This window comes from Leuresthes tenuis, unplaced genomic scaffold (genome assembly GCF_036924035.1).
Source record: "Leuresthes tenuis unplaced genomic scaffold, fLeuTen1.0.hap1 SCAF_8, whole genome shotgun sequence".
NCBI classification, from domain to species: domain Eukaryota; kingdom Metazoa; phylum Chordata; class Actinopteri; order Atheriniformes; family Atherinopsidae; genus Leuresthes; species Leuresthes tenuis.
In genome coordinates, this window is record NW_027325362.1 from 3,649,304 (window position 1) to 3,669,110 (window position 19,807).

Genomic DNA, 19,807 nt, shown 5'->3' on the forward strand with positions numbered 1-19,807 from the left:
AGATGAGGGGTCGATTATGGGATTACAGGATCATCGCGCCGCTCTATTGTTCCAATAGTCTGGTATGACTAAATCAAAGTGCCTCGCTGAGATAAACATGCACCGCAGTCAGAGAGCGTCCTGAAACAGGAGATCACCACCGAGTGTCTCAGAGCGCATTCAGGAAAATAACTCAGCCTGAGACTGACAGCCAGAGACAGAAGATTCCAGCTGATATGAAAGAAATGAAATCCAACGGCACGAGATTTAAAAACGCTTGGTTCTGGTCCACTTTAAAAGAATGGCTCTTTTTGTGCTAATTTGCCGTCATCTTATCAGTTCAGCTGCACTGTAGAGGCGAGGCGTAAAAAGAGTGATCAAAAACAGGCTCTAATCATTTCTGCCTCCATCCTTCATTTCCACAGAAACAGTAAAGGAGGCAGAGTGATGCCATGCTTTCTGTGTCCCTGCCCCCTCTTCTCCAAGAGTCCCCCTGCTATTCACTGATTAACCTTCACCTCTCAGCCTCTGCTCTGCTCTGTGATTCTCCTCCAACGATCAGAAACTGCTCTTTCTTTGCACAATCCTTGCATATTGACATTGTTCTGTCCCTGGAAATTGGAGCAAAGGCTCCACACACGGCTGTAGATGAATGTACTGTAAAGTGGTGCATGAAGGAGCACTGAACACACGTCAGGGGCCCTAGAATAAATCTAAAGGGGCCACAAAGTGGCTGGTTTTGAACTTATTGCTGTTCCTAATGAGAGGATGTCTAAAAATATAAAGATGCAATCTTTTCAAACAGTGTAAAAAAGGGATTTGGACATCAAATATGCAGAGGAACAGTCCTATAAATCCGTCTGTTTCCACTGCAGAGTGATGCCACCTGCAAGAACTTGTTGTTTCAGGTCAGCCTGTCAGCGAGTGACTCGTCCTCTCTGGGACTGACGGGCAGAAAGTCCAAGACTTTCCCCCAGCCTCTGAAGTAGAAACACTGATTTAGGGCATATCACTCCATTGTGAGGTAAAAAAGAAACATGGATCTCTTTTAAAAGAAGTCCAAATATCGGCCTTTCTCTCTGAAGGTCTCTGTTTTATTACTGAAAATATAAGCAGCTGCAACCTTGCTCCACAATCAGTCCACTCAAATACACACAACAGCCTCAGCTGAGCACCGTGAGCACAGCTCTGAGTGGCTGTGAACAAGGGAATAACATCGCCATCTAGAGGCTTGATTCAGCATCTCTTCCACACTCAGCTCAGAGCAGAAAAATGCTTGTCATGCCCTCAGAAACACTCACGCTCTCCTCAACAAGTGGAGTAAAACAGCCACAACAGGAAGCTAAAACCCCCAAAACCAGAGCAAAATAACGTGGGACCACCCCCAGAACCTCAGCATCTGAAGCTTTTATCCACTGCTGGATGAGACTCAGAACTATAGCTCCCCATGCAGGGTCTCCTCCAACCTGCATGCTGGGTGAGAACGTCGGGAAAGAGACGGAACAGGAAGGAGAAGAGGGAGGATTAGAAGAAGAGAAGCTCCACCAGTGAGAGCATGCACACTTTCATCCAACCTGAGACACTGAAGGGATGCAGAGAAAGCCCCCCCCCCAGAGGAGGGTTTTCTCAATCTTACCTATGATGGGAGCCAGGCGGAAAATGTCAGATAAACGGCTGTTTTCCGGTTCATACGGAGAATCCTCCAGGAAATCATTACCTGTGACAGAGACAATGGCGTTAGATGGAGTCACAGAAGGCTGGGCAGTTAGTTTCGAACCCGTTTTGTTTCGCATCTTTCACTCCTCGCTTTGGCCTGCTTGTGCCACGGGTTATTTGGGTTATTTGGGTCAGTCGATATCCGTGCTGGCACACAGCCACACGCTTGGCTGAGCAGGCTGGTCAGCTGTGTTGCACAACTGGAAGTGGCCCCACTGCAAATGAGCTGGATGCGGTTTAGGGACCGATCAACACTTTAAGACGGCACAGCCAGCGCTGAGGGGCTTCACGCCCCATTAGCTCCAAGGGAAGGGATTCAAGAGGTCAAGAAGTACCTCGACATCGTGTTGTTTGAACACTGCGTTGGCTGTGTGCCACTTTTCTGAGTTTGTGTGTTTGGGGTTTAATGGAGGGTCACAGAGATGGAAGCAGGGGAGGGATGGTGCCCCCCTTCATTCAGCTGAGGCTGGACCCACTAATCATCTGTCATATATAGATTATAGATTGTCCATTTCACACTGGACACAGATGCAAACATGAGCTGCTGCTTTATTCTCTTTATTCTTGGCCACATTTTAAATCAGTTCCTTCTAAACTACAACAACCAGTAAACTAAAGAGAAAAAAGTGCGCCCCAACCTTGTAAGGACTGGTAGTTCCCCCAGTAAATGCGCAAGCAGTTCTTCTCCTTCTTCATGCCCCTTTTACACCGGCAGTTGTACAGCGGGCTCTGTTTGAGCGCCTCCATCGCGCTGCGGCACTCCTCCTTGGCCTCCAGACCGGCCACCATGCTGAAGTTGCTCTCCTTGCCGCCGGCCACGCACTGCCTCATCGTGCGGTACTTGGTGCTGCACGCCTGCTCCCTCTGGCACTGGTCATTGGCCCTCACGCAGTCCAGCCGGCTGGCTCCAGCGCGCAGGTTCTCCTGCGCGTAAGACAACACATCTGGAGACAGAATTTACAGCAAAGTTAAAAACAAAAGTCTCCTTGTCCATTTTATCTGTGGTTTGGCCACTTCTATGCTGTAAACAAGCTGCTTTCGGGGGTTAAAACAGATCAAAGCTCTGATAGAGTAACCAGCGCAGGTTCTATTTTATGTAACCACATCATTGAAAGCAGCGACATACTTCTCAACTAGTTTATTTCATGAGGCTACTTCAGGATTTTTAGACTCTGGGATAGTGTTGCATCTGCCAGACGCACCCTTTCCAACAGAATCCTTCATCTAAGGAATAATTTAGCATCAAGCGATCCGATCTGTTAAAAAACTCACCTAAAAGAGGCAGAAGAACATAAAACACCGCGAAGATCATCGTTTCTCCTCTACGCGTGAAACAAAAACCCTTGTTAGAACGGAATTCACGAAGTGAAGGCGAGTTATCAGTAGTTTAATTCCCAGGGTACTTCCACTGTATCGAAATCCATTGAAAAGATGCAGTGTGCGCTCCGCTGTAGAGAGCAAATCCAGTTCGCCTCATGCGAAAAATAACATCCCCGCCACAAAAAGAAAAGAAAAGTGGCCAGTCCCGACTTCTGGGGGGGTTGTACACAAATAAAGCGCTTCTTCCGGGTGGTCCTCACACCTCCAGGACACAAAAAGACAAGAAATCAAGAGCAGCGGTGGAAACGAAACGGGAGAGCGTCCTCCAAGTCCAGCCAGTGGGATGCTCGCTGCGTCTGTGCGTCTGAGCGCGCGCAGCCAACTGGAGTCCCACTGCTGTCTGGCGCATTCAGCAGGGGGGAGAGCGCCAGCTCCCCCCCACCCCCCCTCGCTTTAAACTACAGTATCTTATCATAAATGTGCGATCACAGAGCTTCCATCACAGCAAACCCGATCACTACAGGATATGAGATCCACAGAAAGTGAAGTGAAGCCCGGGAACCCACTCATCATTTTTAGGGTTATGATCTCAGCGTGAAAATGAGTTCAAAATTAAAGGAGAACACTCTGGACAATTAATATGCAAATGAGCGTTGCTGTATCAATGAAAGGGATTAAAAAATGCTGAAATCCAGCAGCTCGGGGTGTGTGTGGGCTGCAGGGGCAAAGTGCGTGACCCCAGAGCCTGTTTATGACGCCACAGATACAGCAACACGTGGAGCAGCTCAGAAGGGTGTTTCAGCTGCACGCAAACCCAAAATTCATATTTCCAAGCATGCGCGTGGCTCCTCCCACTTTTCTGTCACGTTAATCCCTTTTAGTGGGTCTAAATAACATAAGCAGACGGCTTTAAAGAGGCTAGACTGCACATATTAAAGGCATAAAACACAATATCTGCTAAAAGCATGTTTGATTCTGAGAACCTGCCCTCAGTCAACAGAGAGCGGACTCTGAGAGACTGCCGCCATCTGTTGGTGATCGTAAAATAAAGGTCACTGTTAAGAGTAATGATGGGAAACCTGCAACATGCTGGAGTTAAACCCTGTTTGATCAGTTTATGGCCACATAGTCACATCATAATTATACCAACAGGGATGATGCATCCTGCGACTCCGCCTCCAGCCCATCGATTGCCAATAAGGGCTATTCAGAAGCTAATCCACTTGCTTAGATTCATGGGAGCCGGACATGTCAATGAGCCTCTCTGCATTAAAGACTGGGCCGGATCAATCAGGGATGCTGGTGGCCGGCACAGTAAATCAACTCAGAGAGAGGCGGGGGGTGCATTCAGAGCAGGGATGAAGTTGATAAGGAACGTGTTATGAGACACAGATGTGTCAGCCACGGCGGGTTGGGTCACTTTTTTAAATTACCTTCAGTTTTGGCGGGCGTCCGCTGGCATTTTCACAGAGAACCTGACCGGAAGAGACAGAAAATGGGAAGAAACGACTGACAGGCGCAGGCTACGGTGTGGGATAATTGTCTGCTTTCAGTTTGATGACTCCGCTGTTCTAAAGTCTCCAAAGGGAACCTTGCCAGTCAGCGGAAGGCTCGGTCTGGAGATTTATGAAAAGCCTCAATCAATACGTGATATTAATTTTGTAAATGAATGTCAGGATGATGTAGTCTTATGGTCATTTGGCATTTCACACTGTAATGTGCTTCATGGCACCGGATCAGAAGCTGCTGTGTCCCAGCGGTGGTTAAAAAAAACTGGAGCTGTGTGACGAATGGACGCAGTGGGACTCGGTTCTGAGAAAGCTGACTGTGCTGTTACAGCATTTCACAACACCAAACACTCGACTTGGGTCATCTGTTGGACTGACGTTGCATACATTCATTATCAGGCTTTGTTTTATAATACAATGTGGTTTGTGCTCCGGAGCATTTAAGTTTGGACTTAAATATTGATACCTTAAGCCTGGGAAGATTACCGAAGGGGGGCGTAGTGCTATGATGGTGCTGCAGGTGTCCGCTATACATGAAGTCATCTGCAAAAAAAACAAGCTTTAAAGTGAACATCTGGTCTGAGCTCCTTTATTCTCCAACTCAGCCTGAACCCTCTGAGACAAGCTTTCTGTCATTTCTTTAAGGAGTCTTCAGGAATAGTTCTCCAGGCTTCTTGAAGGACATCCCAAAGCTCTTCTTTGGATGTGGGCTGCCTTTTGTTCCGTTCTCTGTCAGATGATCCCACACTGCTTCAATAATGTTGAGGTCCGGGCTCTGGGGAGGATTCATCCCTCCATAAGACCTGTTGCCACTGATTTTCAGTCCACTTCTTGTGTCATTTGGCATAGCTCAGCCTTTTCTCCCTGTTTCCCTTCCTTAAGAACGGCTTCTTGACAGCCACCCTTCCATGGAGCCCATTTCTGATGAGGCTTGGGCCAACAGTAGATGGATCAGCTGAAGGTCCAGATGCATCTCTCAGGTCCTGTCAGGTCACAGCTGGATTTTTTCCTCTTTCTTAAGGACATCACTTTCAGATCCTGTAGATAGTTTTTTAGGCCTGACACTTCTTCTTTTGCCCTCCACTTGTCCAGTTTCCTCAAATGTTTTAAGGACACACTGCACACCATGCTGAGATATGCCAAGTTTTCAGCTAATAGCTCTTTTTATGCTTGAATGATTCATAGGTCAGTGTTGAGTGGCTGGAAACAGTCAGGTACAAGGACTGGACTGAAAGTGTCCAGCAAATGTCCAAAGACAAACATTAAAAGACCTTCAGAAATCGTTCGATTGACCACTTTAAAAGATTATATGAAAGTTTGGCTGCTTGGAAGCAAAAAAATAAAGAAATAAGGGGAGCCTCCAGACTTTTCTATGGTAACATACAGCATGTCTGATCCATATGAAGTTTACCTCTTGCACTCAGACTACTAAAATGTTTTTGACATCATTGCAATAAGAAACTGTTCAGCCAGTCTCCATGACTGTTGCCCCAGTTTTCCAGTGTGAAAAAGTAATATTTGAATGTTTACGAGCAACTCTGCTCAACCCTGCAAATAAAAGGACAATTTTGTACATAAGAAAACATCTATGTATTTTGTAAAGTTATAAATGAAACAATAACACATATAGTTAAAGAAAATAAACTTTGAAACGTGTAAATTATCTCAGTGTAAATATTACAAACGATTCCTAAAGTTAAAGTATTTAAGAATGACTACTCCTATTCTGGTGTCGTCTATCATAAAAGCATGTCCAGTTTTTGTAGCAAACTAAACAAATTGTAAATCTGTTTAAAATTAGGAGGATGATGATTATGTACACCTGCTTTAATTGACTTTACGGATTAGAAAGCGAGGTTTCTCCCTCACCAATATGTCGGTGGCGATGACTTATCGCTCCGATGAACAGCGGCACCGTGTGTTTGTCGATGGTGACCGCATGCAGCTAACCAGCACCCATTTGATAAAGCGGTGGCTTCAGCCGTGTAAACGCCATTTTAAACATTCCGCCTAAGCTTTGTCATAATTTACACGATGGTTTACACTTTTCTAAACAATTCTAAACAATAAAAACAGTTAGCGGCTTGCTAACTTCTAGCCGTTAGCTCGTTCTCTTTTGATGTTCTGTAACCGTTACATCCGGGACACAAGCAGCTCGTTCGCTGCATTCGATCAAATATAAATATATATTTAATTTTTATTTGACAAACTTCACCTATTAATGTTTACACTTTATGTTGTTTTGTAATTAACGCTGAAACAACGTCTTTAAACTTATCATCAATATTATTTTTCATATAAACGGATAAACCGGCGGTGGATTTTCGGCCGATGCAGCGTCACTCAGTTAGCTAGTTTTCAGCCCACTAACTAGCTACTAGTTGTACGCAATATAATAAATCCCTGTCATAGTACTTTATCTATCAAACAAGTTATTGGGTGAAGATGAGTTTAGACACTCTTTTTCAACAAATCCTTCTAACTGAACAGCAGCTAACGGGACAGACACAGAAATTCAAAGATGGTATGATTTTCTCCCTGAAACTTGCTATTTGCATGAACTAACAGTAGCTGCTCATCTTCAACTAGATGTTGAAATGACAGAGATTTTTTATTTGAGCATAAAATAAACGCACTTATTCCTCAAAGCCAGAGAGAAATGCATACACTGAGCCCATTTTTGGCAGGTTGACCAGCTTTTCTGTAGTACTTTGCAGGTTATTGATCACTAACCTTCGTTTCAGTCAAAGTAGCCATCATCAGATGCAATGAGAGGATCAAGAGTGCTACTGAAAAGTATGATAAGACAAGAGGGGAACTTGATAAAAAGGTGAGGCTTAAAGTTTATCCTGCATTTAATTCCTTGGCACTAAATAAATGACAAAGACATACTGTAACAGGCTAGATTAGCTTTAATCCATCCATTAACTGGACAGATCCTCTCACTAGAACAGTTTTGTGACAAACTTTGATGATTTAAATTGTTTCAAGATGTTTCAAGATGGCTTTAAACCATTTCACTACATTTCAGAGGAGATGGCAGTAGCTGTACAGGTGTTTTGCATTGTACAGTATGAATAAGTGTGTTCCTGAACATTTTACATAAGAAACTGTGTCATCTAAAACCTGCTTTTTTATTTTAGCATTTTGTCTGAGGAGTCTGGAGGGAAATGGATGAATTTCCCGATGGATTACTTTTACAGAGAATAAGACAGAAACAGTGCTGACTGTTTCATCCCGAGGCAGCATGGAGCATTAGTGGCATGTTGCAGGCGATAAATAGGAGCGTATTGGCATATTGATGAGCTGATTTTCTTTATGATTTAAAGCACTCAATCTTCACGATTAATTTCATCAGCGATGGATTGGGTGTGCCACTGTAAAATCAATGGCTAATTTCCACCGGATAACATTAGTGAAGCCTCTCAGCATGTGTGAGATGTGCCGTCCGACCCGGCTCTTTGACCCCTCAGACATTGACTTGGGTGTAATCAAAAAATGTGCTGAATTTGCCTGAACATTTGTGTGTTATCTCCGCCCAACAAAGATTTCTGTTGCGGCTCTTGAGGACGGGATATGGAAACTGTTTACATCTCTCAGATATGCATGATGTGTTTACTGCGCAGTGTGTTTACAGCTCTTGTGGAAAAGCCTCTCACGGTTTATGAGAGCTGTCTTTAACGTAATTATAGTGTTTAGAAAACTTGGATGCTGATTGTGCTCGCAGAAAACGCACTGCGCTTCTCCACTGCCGCATGGGAACCAATAAACTCATTTCTTCCTTAAAAAGCTCAAGTAAGAAAACTGAAAACTCTACAGGAAGGTCTGCTGCAGGCGAGACATTAGCCTCTTATATCATTTGCCACTTTTCTTTCTTGAGGGGTGCGCTGCTGTATAATTACACAAAGTAAAGCGTCGGTGAGAACTAAACAAGGACATTTTCAAAGTCAATATTATGAGAATAGATATAAGAAGGCACTGACTGGCTAATCTCTGGTCTCTCAGACTTGTGAGACAGGCCGTGTGGGATCGTGCCCACTGCCTGTCACACGGTAAACCTCATTAATGTCGCTGACCAGGTCTGTCAGGTTACGCGCCCCGACTTTCCAACCCTGTGTTTGCGCTCCAGGCTCAGCACTTGTCCACGCTGAGGCTGCAGCACGATCTGATGGAGAGACGCGAGGACCAGATGCTGAAGCAAATTGAGGAGCTTCTCCGTCAGCAGAGTCTCCTCGGGGAACATCTGGTGGGTTGAAGCTTGAATTTGCCTCTGAAATCATCCTGGTTATGTGGAGGCCTCTGTGTGGGATGTTTCTGCAGTTTTTACCCGGCAGCTTCGCTTGTAATAACTTGTAATAAATTAGGGAGTAAATTCAGAAGTTAAACTCTTTGAGAATTTACTGAATCCAAGTTTGCTTCCCTCCACTCACTTTATGGTATTGCAAATATGCCAAAATAGATGTGATATTAGCACAAAACCGTAATAATCTGGCATTGTTGTGGGGATTAACGGCCTGTTGACTCTCAGGCAGAGAACAGCAACTGCAGAGAAAATTGGGGCCAGATTCTTCAGATATTCTCTGGTGATCGTGTGTGAAAATGGTTTAAACTCTTTAAATATTGACTCGCCGGTGTTCTGAACAAGCTGCCCGACCGGTCCACCTGTATGTCAGAGAAACTGGGTGTTTTCTGCAATGTTCAGAGCATTGTAGAGCTTTTAAAATGATTTAAACTTCCAGAGCCCTCTCTGAGCAGCAGAGCTGCAGCGACCACTTCATTTACCTTCGTCTTGGTGTGCATTTTGAAGCATATCTGCATGGAAAAGAGCGCACGTATCAAAGGAAAAAGACTGAAAATGATGCTTGAAAGTGAAACAACACTCCTGTGTGTTTGGCAGGTGTATCACGGTTATTGTTTGGAGCATTTCTCATGAGTCTTCTTTTCATTGCAGGCCAAGTTAAGGAGGGAGTCGAAAGAAGAAGAGGAAAACTTCCTTCAAGAGATCTCAAGGTTCAACAGTGACTTCAGTCTTCCAGGGAACAGAGCGACTCTGTTCGAGAGCCAAACACACACTGAGCTCCTGGCCTTGGAGAGGGAGGTGGACTCATTACACAAAGGTCATAAAACACGTTCTGTCCTGTTGTCAGACCAGGCAGAGGCTGTATAATGTGCATGTGGCCCTGACTGCTCATCTCAACATCATTTTATCTTGCTCTATGATGTACTCAAAGTAGTTAGTGTTTGGTACGTGATATTAGTGCATGTTTACGGCCTATTTCTGACAAAGTGAAGAGTCATTCAGCCCCATTTTAGACCGATTTCAATGACCATAACCCAATTCCCTGCTGGAAAGCGGGGGCACTCGCTCAGAATAGTCTCCAAAACGTTGTTTGCACGTCTTTTCAGAACAATTGGTCCCATTTTTCCTTTTCTGTTCAATGAAAAACTGATCCAGGTATGACAGAAGGCTGGCACTCAGTCCTAATGAGACACTTTTCAGTTACAGTGGCAGATTTGTTGTGACGTTTGACAACAGAAACAGGAAAATATGGGAAGGGGAGAAGCTTTATTTACAGCTGGCCCATATGTGACAGACACAAAAGCTCACAGGTGCAGTGGAGTCTTAAAAGCAGGCCTTGTAGGTCTAATATGAATGAAAACTAAGCAGGTCCGGGAGGGTTATGACTCAAAAGTGTCGTGAAATGAATAAATATACCATCAGAAAATTAACCTGTGGTGAAATCAGTGAGTTGTCCACTGAAAACTGACATTTTCTCAATGTTTTTAGTTGATTTCAGGAGCGATTATTTCATTATTCAGAGTGTGTGTTCATTTCATTTTGATTTAGATAGCGTTCCATATTTGCACAGCTGTAAATGTGTTCCTGATAACAAACTGCAGTGAAAACTTCACACATCAGCTGTGATATCTGGTGCCCCCAGCAGGGGGGCATTGGCCCCACGTTGAAAATGTGTGGAAAGGAAACAGATAATACAGTTAACTCGGGTATGAGGTGAAACTACAGGAGCTGGAGAAACATCCTCAGTGGGGAAACTGTCTTTAGCTGCCAGATGCAGTTAACCAAAGGCTCGCAAGTCTGGCAAGAAGTGGAGTTGAGGTGATGCTGATTTAAAAGTTAAAGGTGTTCACATGGACCTGAGGGATGGAGGAATAATCTCACCTTCTGCAGATATAACTTCAGTTTAGTCCTGGATTCAGCTTGATTAGTCCGACACTTGGTTAGATAACTATATACAATCCTCACAACTTGTTTCTGAGGACTATATTTTATTTAATCTAATCATTTTACAGACATCATATTGATAAAAGTTTATCCTAGATGCAGTCCACGTATGATTTGATTTAAATGAGTTGAATTAAAAGCTCTTTTCACCAATTAAAAACAGTTTTCATGTCAGGAAACCTTCCACTCGTCACCTTTTGGAGACAAACGTTTCAGTTGTTGAGCAGTTTAATTCAGATTATTTGCCTTTTTTCTCCTCCACGGTCAGAGATGGAGTCGATGAGCAGGAGGAGCAGCCACATGAGCTCGGTGGAGGAGGAGAAGAGGAACCTCCTGCTCGAGCTTCAGCGCCTGCAGAACACGCAGAAAGGTGTTAAACGTTCAGCCATCGTGAAGGTTTTCTGCCTCATTCATGCTCACTGACAGGCTTTATAACCCCATTGGTTCCCACGGCTTCAGATAACTGCAGTAAACACTTTTCCTGCTTTATTAGATTTAAATGAGCTGCCAAGACTCTTGAATCTTGAGTCCAGATGTTGATGCTCTGGCTTCATGAGTAGATTGGAAAGAACACTGTCTGCTGTCTTCAGTCTCAGTACAAACGCAGATTTAAGCACAGAAAACTACGTTTTTGTGCATGAGATGTCTTAGACTATCTTTGGTGTTCATCTTTAGTGATAATTACATGAGTTTGAAGGCAGAACAGATGTGTGAATGAGCTTCATTCTGCCTTCTGAGGGAGATCACACCAGGTTAGAATGGTGTCTGATCCAAACCTTGAGTCGTAGTCTCAGCTAACTCAGCAACAATGCACCTACACTGCTGCACCTCCAGCTGGGAGGAAGTCATTTTATGTTGGATTTATTTCTCTCAACTGCAGACTTGGATGGGCAGCTGAGGGAAGCTCGAGCTCGGACAGAATCTCTGAGGTCGGAGAGCCAGTTTGTCAGCCAGAAGCATCTCACTGACAGCACCTGTCTGAGGTGAGCTTTGGGAGGTTTGTGTAATTTAACAAAGCAGAAAGAAGCAAATTCACCATCAGTTACATCACGTCAGAGCATGATACGTATGAGACCACTGGAGCTGGAACAGCTGGAGGTGATTCAGCAGTTTCTTCTGTACAACCCTCCTCCCTCCAGGGAACCTGGGGTTTTCCTTTGTATATATATTTATAAAAAACCCGTCTCAGTTGTAGGAATAATAGCTGCAATGTTTAAGGCTCTTTTCAGAAACAAACCCAGCTGTTCCCATGCCTGTTACATAAAGGTTGTTATTTACGAGGGCTTGATGTGAATCATACTGTGAGAAGTGCTGAATGGACCCGTCATCCCAGCTCTCCTCATTGGACTCCACCTCTTTATCCTCTTGGCTGGAGTCCAAATCTGGAGGTGTAAATAACAGATCATTAGGACCAATTGGCTTAATTGAAGCTTTGCAATGCATCTGCAGTGTAATCCATTTAGTCAACAAGTAGAAAAAAAACAACCTGAGGCTAATGTGATTGATGCAGGGAAGTTGAATGAGGTGCGTAAAGCTAAGTATTTACACCAATCAAGAACTTTATTTGAACCATACATAATGCTTTAACTGGAAAAAAAACTACTTTTCTGCATAAACTGATCATTTGGAGGAAATACTTTTAAAAAAGGGGCTAATATTTCTGTCATTTCAGTAGCTTACTCATGTTGTGTGTCTTAAAAACAGCATATTTAACTCTGTGTCCACTGCAAAATGAGCAGAAACCAAGTCCCAAGTCATTTAGATTCATCAGAATTAGCCAGATTACATCTGGGTGCAGGTTTCACTGAGGTTAGGACCAAAAACACAGGACCAGCAGAGGGAGGAGGCCCACGTGGCTTTATTAAAGAGCGCTGCAGCGGCAGGATAAGCTAAACAAACCAACAGCACTAAGACTGACTGAAGCTAAGGAGCAAAGGAAAACCAGGAGGACAGATAGAGGTGCCGTACAGGGGGAGCAGAAGGCCTGTGGAGGTAAAAAGTAAGGCAACCACCACCCAAAACATCAGATTAACCTTTCTAAGAAAGAAGAACTCATTGATAACTGTGACCACAATCACCTTCTTATAGCTTGGAAACGCTTGAAGGATATTTGGAGATCGGCTGCCAGTTTTTATCTGGTTATAGTTAAAAAAAGTTCAGCATCAGCAAGTCCAAGCATTAAAAAACAGGGTTAAAACGAGAGAGTGATGGTGTCTGCATGTCAGTGTGATGTAACCCTGACATGTGCAGCCAGCTGACTTTCAGGCTGCAGATCCAGTTCAAACTGCACAAATCAGTGAGTTCATCTGTGAGGTCACGCCTTTCACATTTTGCTTCATCGCCGTTTGACATCAGTTTGGTAAAGATTTAGTTTAGTTAATGATGATTAAACAGAATATCTGATATCTGCTGACTGTGCAGGACGTAGCATAGGACTCACTGCCCCCCCCTCCTCCTCCTGGACGTGTAATAACTGCAGAGATGGATTATTTATCAGGAGTAGTGGGATGAATGTACAGCTGCCAAACACACGGAAACATTCTCCATTCAACACATTTTAATCCTCTTTAAATGTCTGAATCCAAACTAAACAAAGGACACAAACAGGAAACAACAAGCAGCCTGTGGATGTCAGAAAGATATGATGAGGTCTTCCAATCAAAGCAGGTTTGTAGGTGAGCTGCGGTCCGCCTGGTTTCTACACAAAGAGACTTCCATTATTTAATGAAAGGCTGGAAATCAATAGTGTTCCAGGAAAGAGGGGTCGCTGATGTCACTGCTGTGGATTATTTCTACTCTGAGCCGCTTTGGATATGAAGGAATGACCAAACCTACATACTTTTTTAGTGTTTAAGTAACATTTCAGGACCATTTTCCTCCGGTATTTTTAAACCTGGACCTTATTTCTGGCACAGAGAACAGTTTGGTGAAAGTCGGCGTCCTTCGGAAGATATTTAGATTCCTCGAGATCCATATAACGGAGTGAACGGAGCTTAGAGCCTCTAAATAAGGCATTATCTGTCTTTATTTCACCAATACTTTAAGAAGAATGAATGAATGAACGTGTGCTATAGCTCTGTTAGCTCATAGCTGCTGTTATGTGGCTACTTGCAGCTATAGGAGAGCTAACGGAGGGATTTCTACACAGGCACTCTACTGGGACCACTTCATCCACACGCCCCCCTGCAGCACAGTTTATTCACTCCGTGCTCTGTGACAGTCGGCTAACTTCACACAGAGTTTGCTGCTGATAGTTTTGTGCAACATGGCAGGATATTTATCAGATTTGGACTACGTGAACGACCACTTTGAGTAAGATGGACGTTCTTACCGGAGGGAATGAGCTGTACTGCAGCGGCACGTCGATGACGTCATCCCAGTAGACGAGTGTGTAGAAAGCCCTCTATAAGCCCCCGATAGCCACCAATAACAACAACACAGCCTATTAAAAGACTATTAAAACATAATATCAAAATATCAAAACATTAAAACATGCGATGACTGAAAGGAAACCAGGAGACTAAATACTGTGGGAGTGATCAGTGAACGAGGTGCAGCTGTGAACAACGAAGCAGGTGATGTGAGTGAACCGAACGTGACGGGGAGAAACAAGACAAGAACATAACCTGAAAACACAAAACTATTAAAACATAAACCGATCTGAAAAACAAACTGTGACAGAACATAGACTGTGACACCAACAACAACACAGCAGCTATGAGCTAACAGCAGCTATGAGCTAACAGAGCTATGACCTAACAGCAGCTATGAGCTAACAGCAGCTATGAGCTAACAGCAGCTATGAGCTAACAGAGCTATAGCACTCATTCATTCATTCATTCTTCTTAAAGTATTGGTGAAATAAAGACAGATAATGCCTTATTTAGAGGCTGCATCCTCTAAGCCCCGTTCCTCCGTTATATGGATCTCCAGTTATCTAAATATCTTCCGAAGGACGCCGACTTTCACCAAACTGTTCTCAGTGAGCAGATGAACGTATTTCATGCCAGAAATAAGGTTTAAAAACACCGGAGTTCCCCTTTAAGAGTTTATATTAGAACTGAGAGTTAGGAAACACATAATAATCATCCGGTAGTTTTCCTTACTTCTCTTTCACTGACTCGCTTCACCCCGGCTGTCTTGGCATCACCATAAATCCTGCCAGTGGGTAGCATGTCCTGTTCATCCATCAGCCTCATTAAGCACACTCGGTCCTTCATTACCTCTGGGCTTATTAGCCTGAGGAAATGCTGAGGATGTGGCTTTGGAAGAGAGGGCCCCCTTGCAGTCGCTCTTATGATCATCCATTCTGAGGAGAGACCATCAATCCTGTCCCCGACCACTACAGCATCTCTTTAAAACGCACATTTAACTCTCTGCTTATTGATTGTTGGAAATTGAATGCATGTCAATTTGAATGAGTGCTACAGTCGTTTAAAAAGTGTTCAGTGTGCAGAACGGGGGGGCCGCTGGCGTGGAGCGCTCGCCGCCGCACGCCGGAGGTATTCATCGAGTTTGTGCGGGATTGATGATTTGACAGCTTTATGTATTTTTTCCATGTGTGATTTAGGATTTTGCTGGGTGACACATCACTGTTTAAGTATATGTGAGGGCTCATTTAGAAATGTCACTGCTCTTCGGAAATCTAATAAAAAGCTTCAATATCAAAAACGCCAGCATGTGTTCTGCTGCTGGAGACATTATAACACAGCCTGAAACTAAGTGTGCTCACCTGAAAAGAGGAAAAACAGAACCGCAAAGTTTCAAACTCAACCTGTGGAAATGTAATTTAACTTCGGCTGCTTTATTGTTTCATTATCTTCCAATAAAAGAAGAAAGAGGTAGCTTTTCTTCCCTTGGTGCGTCGCTCAGTGTGGATCCTTCACACAGCTGCCACAGCAGTTCAATCACAGAGCTGTGGGCCCTTCAGAGACAAACCGAACCGAGTAACACAATTTCATGTATGTTAATGAAATCATCGTGTGCCGCCACAGGAGCAGACAGCTTTACGAAAGGGGAGGAAGTGGTGCAGATGTGTGCTTCCAGTCGGCTGGGAGCAGCAGCTGTGCTTTTCCCAGAAGTCCAAACACACAGCGTACCCCGTCATTTCAGAGCATCAGGCACCAGGTGGTCATCTTACAAGTTGGATTAAGGATGAGCCAAATACCAGTCTGAACCTCTCAAACCTCTAATCAGTGTGAGCTCTGCACGGTTCAGTAATAAGCAGAGTAACACGTGCATTTAGCGTAATTGAAGCTGTTTTAACTGAACTGTTGTTTTGGTTGTTGCTGCTTCATTCTGCCAACAAGCAACTTAAGATCTCACTTCGTTGTGCATGTTCACTTGGTTTATCGCTGGCTGTTGATTCTGTGGCTTCCAGAGAAGGTTGGTGTCAGAAAAATAGTAACAAAGTAAAAAACAATAGTAACACAAAGGGTTCCTTACCATAAATCCACTGGTAAGTTAAAAGAATCCAGCGAGTCTGTCCACTGATTCAAAAGTAGATCCTGTCACCTTTCCTCCAGCCAGCGGCAGCCGGCCTCTATCAGAAACTCTGCTGAGAGGACTTCAGTTAGGAGTCCTGGACTCCCCCGTGCACGGTTTCAGCTCCGATCCTGGAAGGTGGAAAGGACTTAGAATCCGGCTTGAAGGACCATTATGTCAGAAAAATTCTCTGTAAAATTAGGCTCAGAGTCGCTGGATACGATTAACACAAAACATTTATTTCTTGCAAAAAAGAGACGAGTCGGCACAACCTGTCAGGAAGCTGCTCAGAGCTGTCTGACTAACAAAATGGTACTATTTATATTGTTTATGCTTGCTGGCCACACAATGTTATGGGAAAAGGCGCATTTCTCACCTTTTAATATTATGGGAAGACGAGTTCAGACAGTAGTATTATGAGAACCAAAAGACAGGAGGAGGCCCCCCCCCCCATCACAGAAACTCTTATTCATGCAGCTTTTCTCATAGTATAACTATATAATTTTTCTAACAGTTGGACTGCTTTGTTAAATGATTTACTGATAAAATGATTTACTGGCTGCCCTTAGCCGCCTGCATCAGATCCAAGTCCCTGATGTTAGCTACAAAGAGCTTAATGGAACGGCTCCATCTACTTGAAGGCTCTTGCAAAGGCTTCTGTCCCAACTGGGTCCCTCCGTTGGTCCCAGGATTGTCGTCTAGCAGCTCCTACACCACGCCTAAGACAATCCAAACTCTGTTCATGTGTCGTCCCACGATGGTGGAATGACCTACCGAGCGCTACCAGAACAGGGGCGTCCCTGTCTATCTTCAAGAAGCTCCTGAAAACCCAGCTCTTAGAGAGCATCTCCTATCCCAGCACTTACCTTGTACTTCCCTCCCCCCTCTATCTCTGCACTTTATCTTTCTGCACTTCCTTCTCTGCCTGCACCCTATCTCTGCTCTGTCCCCTCTGACAGAGTCGGACTCCTGGGTTCCTTCTGTGTAGCTTATTGTTAGCTTTTTATAAAGCTGTTATATCTTCATTTGTAAGTCGCTTTGGATAAAAGCGTCTGATAAATACAGAAACATAAATCTTGATGGGATACCACCATCAGTGGGGTTCCATGAGCGCCATCGGATCGGATTAATGGCTAAATTACAATAAGACTGAGTTCATGTCGACACCTTAATCTGACAAGAAAACGAATCGGGTTACTCACGATCGAATTAAGTCCCAGAGATAACTCGATCCAAACGTAGACGACAGTGGATCGCATCGAGCGTTCTGCGCATGCTCCAGATTTTTTCCCGCGATCGTCACCCGGAAGTGGAAGGAGACGATGTTACTGTTGCTGTCGCCGCCGTCAGAAAGAAAGAAACAACGCGATGGAGAATGCTCCGTTGTGCATCGTCTGTGCCATAACCAGCTCATCACAGATGGAGAGGGATGCAGCTTCATCTCGCTCTGCGTTCGCCATCTTTCTGAATGCCTGAGTTTGTTGTTGTTGGCGGTGAAGACGTCAACAGGAAGTGGCTCTATTAGCGATAGCTGAAATGGGGACAGCGCCACCTATCGTACCGGGGTATGACATGCTTTGTGCCAGTGATTCCATTCATTCACCGCCATATATCCAAGGATAATTACCCTCAGATAAGGAGCAGAACCCAACTGTAGCTATAATCCAGTTAATCTCGTCATGTAGACCCACTGATTGAGACCTGTTGGTGTACTTTTCAAAGTGAAATGTTTCCCATTGTTGCGTGGAATTGAAACATGACGCTCCAGATTTTTCCAGTGGTGGATCTGCCAGTTGGCCACTCAGCTGGATGTGCCGCTCCAAAGGCTGCACCGTCACCAGCTCGTTCACAGATGAGCTGTCATAGCTGGCTGGTTGGCGCAGCTGTGTTATTGCTGCCCTGCGGGAGACATGGAAATGAAGCCATGTCTGGATAAACCAGGTCTGCGTCAGATGTTGATGTTCAGAACTGAGACGTGGGCCAGTGGGGGGGTGGAGAATATCACATTGTTGGGATTCTACAATACCAGCAGTGATGGGATATATCCATCCATCCATTTCCATCCGCTTATCTGCGGTCTCCCCGGCGACACTCTCCAGCTCCTCCTGGGGGATCCTGAGGCGTTCCCAGGCCAGATGGGATACATGATCCCTCCAGAGAGTCCTGGGTCTGCCCCGGGGCCTCCTCCCAGTTAGAGTAGCCCGAAAACCTCCAAAGAGAGGCTACCAGGAGGCATCCTGACCACGTCAGCTGACTCCTTTCTACTCCGAGCTCCCTCTGGATGGTGAAGCTCCTCCCCTTATCTCTCAGGCTGAGCCCAGCCACCCTCTGAGGTAAACTCATTACAGCCGCTTGTACCTATGATCTCGTTCTTTCGGTCGCTATCCAGATCTGGTGACCATCGGTGAGGTTTGGCACAAAGATGGAGCAGTGAATGGAAAGCTTCGCTTTCAGCTCCTTCACCATGACGGTCTGGAGCAGCGCCCTCATTACCGCTGACGAAGCCCCGATCCAAGCGTCCATCTCCCGCTCCAACGTGCCATCACTCTTGAACAAGATACCCAGAAACCTAAACTTTGGGACCATCGCAGAGCTTTTAATGGTGGAAGCACTGAAGTTCTCACTGAAGACCAGCAGCACCTCAGAATAACGTGTTTTTAATGTAGAGCTAGAAACATAACCATAGATGTTCTAATCCCACCAAACTTTGAGGGATTTCATCAAAAACCGAGCGGCGAACCCCTCCTTTATCTCTCCTCCTGCTCCTTTTTCATGCTCACCTGTAGCATTTTAAATGTTTCTCTATTTAATGTCGTCTTTTGTATCATCTGTTGTGTGTTTACATGCAAAACTAGAGAGTATTTTATTATTTTATTGCAAAACTCTAATTTAAAAGGTCAAACTTCTGCCTCCAAATGCTTCTACAGATAGTTTAATTCAATCATTCACTAGCTTAAAAACCAAATACAGTGATGATGACTCTTCCACCTCTGTTTGAATCGTCTTACCAGGCTGAGGAAGGAGCTGGAGATGCATAAAGAAGGAGAGCTCGAGCATCTGAGAGACGCGCTCTGCTCAGAAATACGGCTCCTTCAGTCGGTAAGTTGCTGAGTCATAAACAAAACTCAGAATGTCATCAGAAGGAGGCGTAACATGTCAGGCAAACAGGAAACACTGACTTTCAGTGACAGAATAGAAAGTTAAAACACTCTGGACCATCCTGTGTAGACTTTTTATTAAATTCTTTTCCTTTATTCGTTTGCAGAGACTGAACGGCAGCCAGGAAAACGAGCAGCATTAGGACCGTCTGATGAGTCACGAAGGTTACTTTGGTTCATTGTTTGTCTCTCATTAGAAACAGACATGCTGTTAAAAACACAGGCGGGAGACGGGATGCTACACTAAAAATATCTTGTAATCAAAGTTAAAATGTAGCTCTCATCAGACAGGATTAGTTTCACTGATATTTACTTTGAACAATTGCATTAAATTTCCATTTTGACAGAGATTTCAGTTCTAAAACTTGTCTTCAGTCTCCAACTGGCTTTTTAAATGA

The 19,807-nt window shown here is 44.4% G+C and overlaps 2 protein-coding genes across 3 annotated transcripts in view; one reads left to right on the plus strand and one right to left on the minus strand.

The window, feature by feature from the left end:
* gfra1a (gdnf family receptor alpha 1a) overlaps positions 1-3,413 on the minus strand; it is a 116,134-nt gene extending 112,721 nt beyond the window's left edge. For both annotated transcript variants that reach the window (XM_072390535.1, XM_072390534.1), the window contains exons 1-3: positions 2,968-3,413; positions 2,334-2,639; positions 1,616-1,696 (exon numbers count right to left, since the gene is read on the minus strand). In XM_072390535.1, the coding sequence (XP_072246636.1) occupies positions 1,616-1,696; positions 2,334-2,639; positions 2,968-3,007 (427 nt within the window). In that variant the 5' untranslated portion in view covers positions 3,008-3,413. The remainder of the gene's footprint in view (positions 1-1,615; positions 1,697-2,333; positions 2,640-2,967) is intronic.
* A 3,555-nt stretch (positions 3,414-6,968) lies between these two features.
* On the plus strand, positions 6,969-19,552 carry ccdc172 (coiled-coil domain containing 172). The gene is made up of 8 exons (XM_072390324.1): positions 6,969-7,047; positions 7,268-7,353; positions 8,653-8,769; positions 9,475-9,640; positions 11,036-11,137; positions 11,648-11,750; positions 19,263-19,350; positions 19,517-19,552. Exons 1-8 carry the CDS (start codon positions 6,969-6,971, stop codon positions 19,550-19,552), a joined length of 777 nt encoding a protein of 258 aa, XP_072246425.1.
* Positions 19,553-19,807: the final 255 nt, after the last annotated feature.

Coding starts and splice junctions, on each gene's coding strand:
- ccdc172 (XM_072390324.1), top strand. CDS start 6,969: ATGAGTTTAGACACTCTTTTTCAACAAATCCTTCTAACTGAACAGCAG. Junction 11,138..11,647: donor CCTGCAGAACACGCAGAAAG/GTGTTAAACGTT, acceptor TCTCAACTGCAG/ACTTGGATGGGCAGCTGAGG. Junction 19,351..19,516: donor AAATACGGCTCCTTCAGTCG/GTAAGTTGCTGA, acceptor ATTCGTTTGCAG/AGACTGAACGGCAGCCAGGA.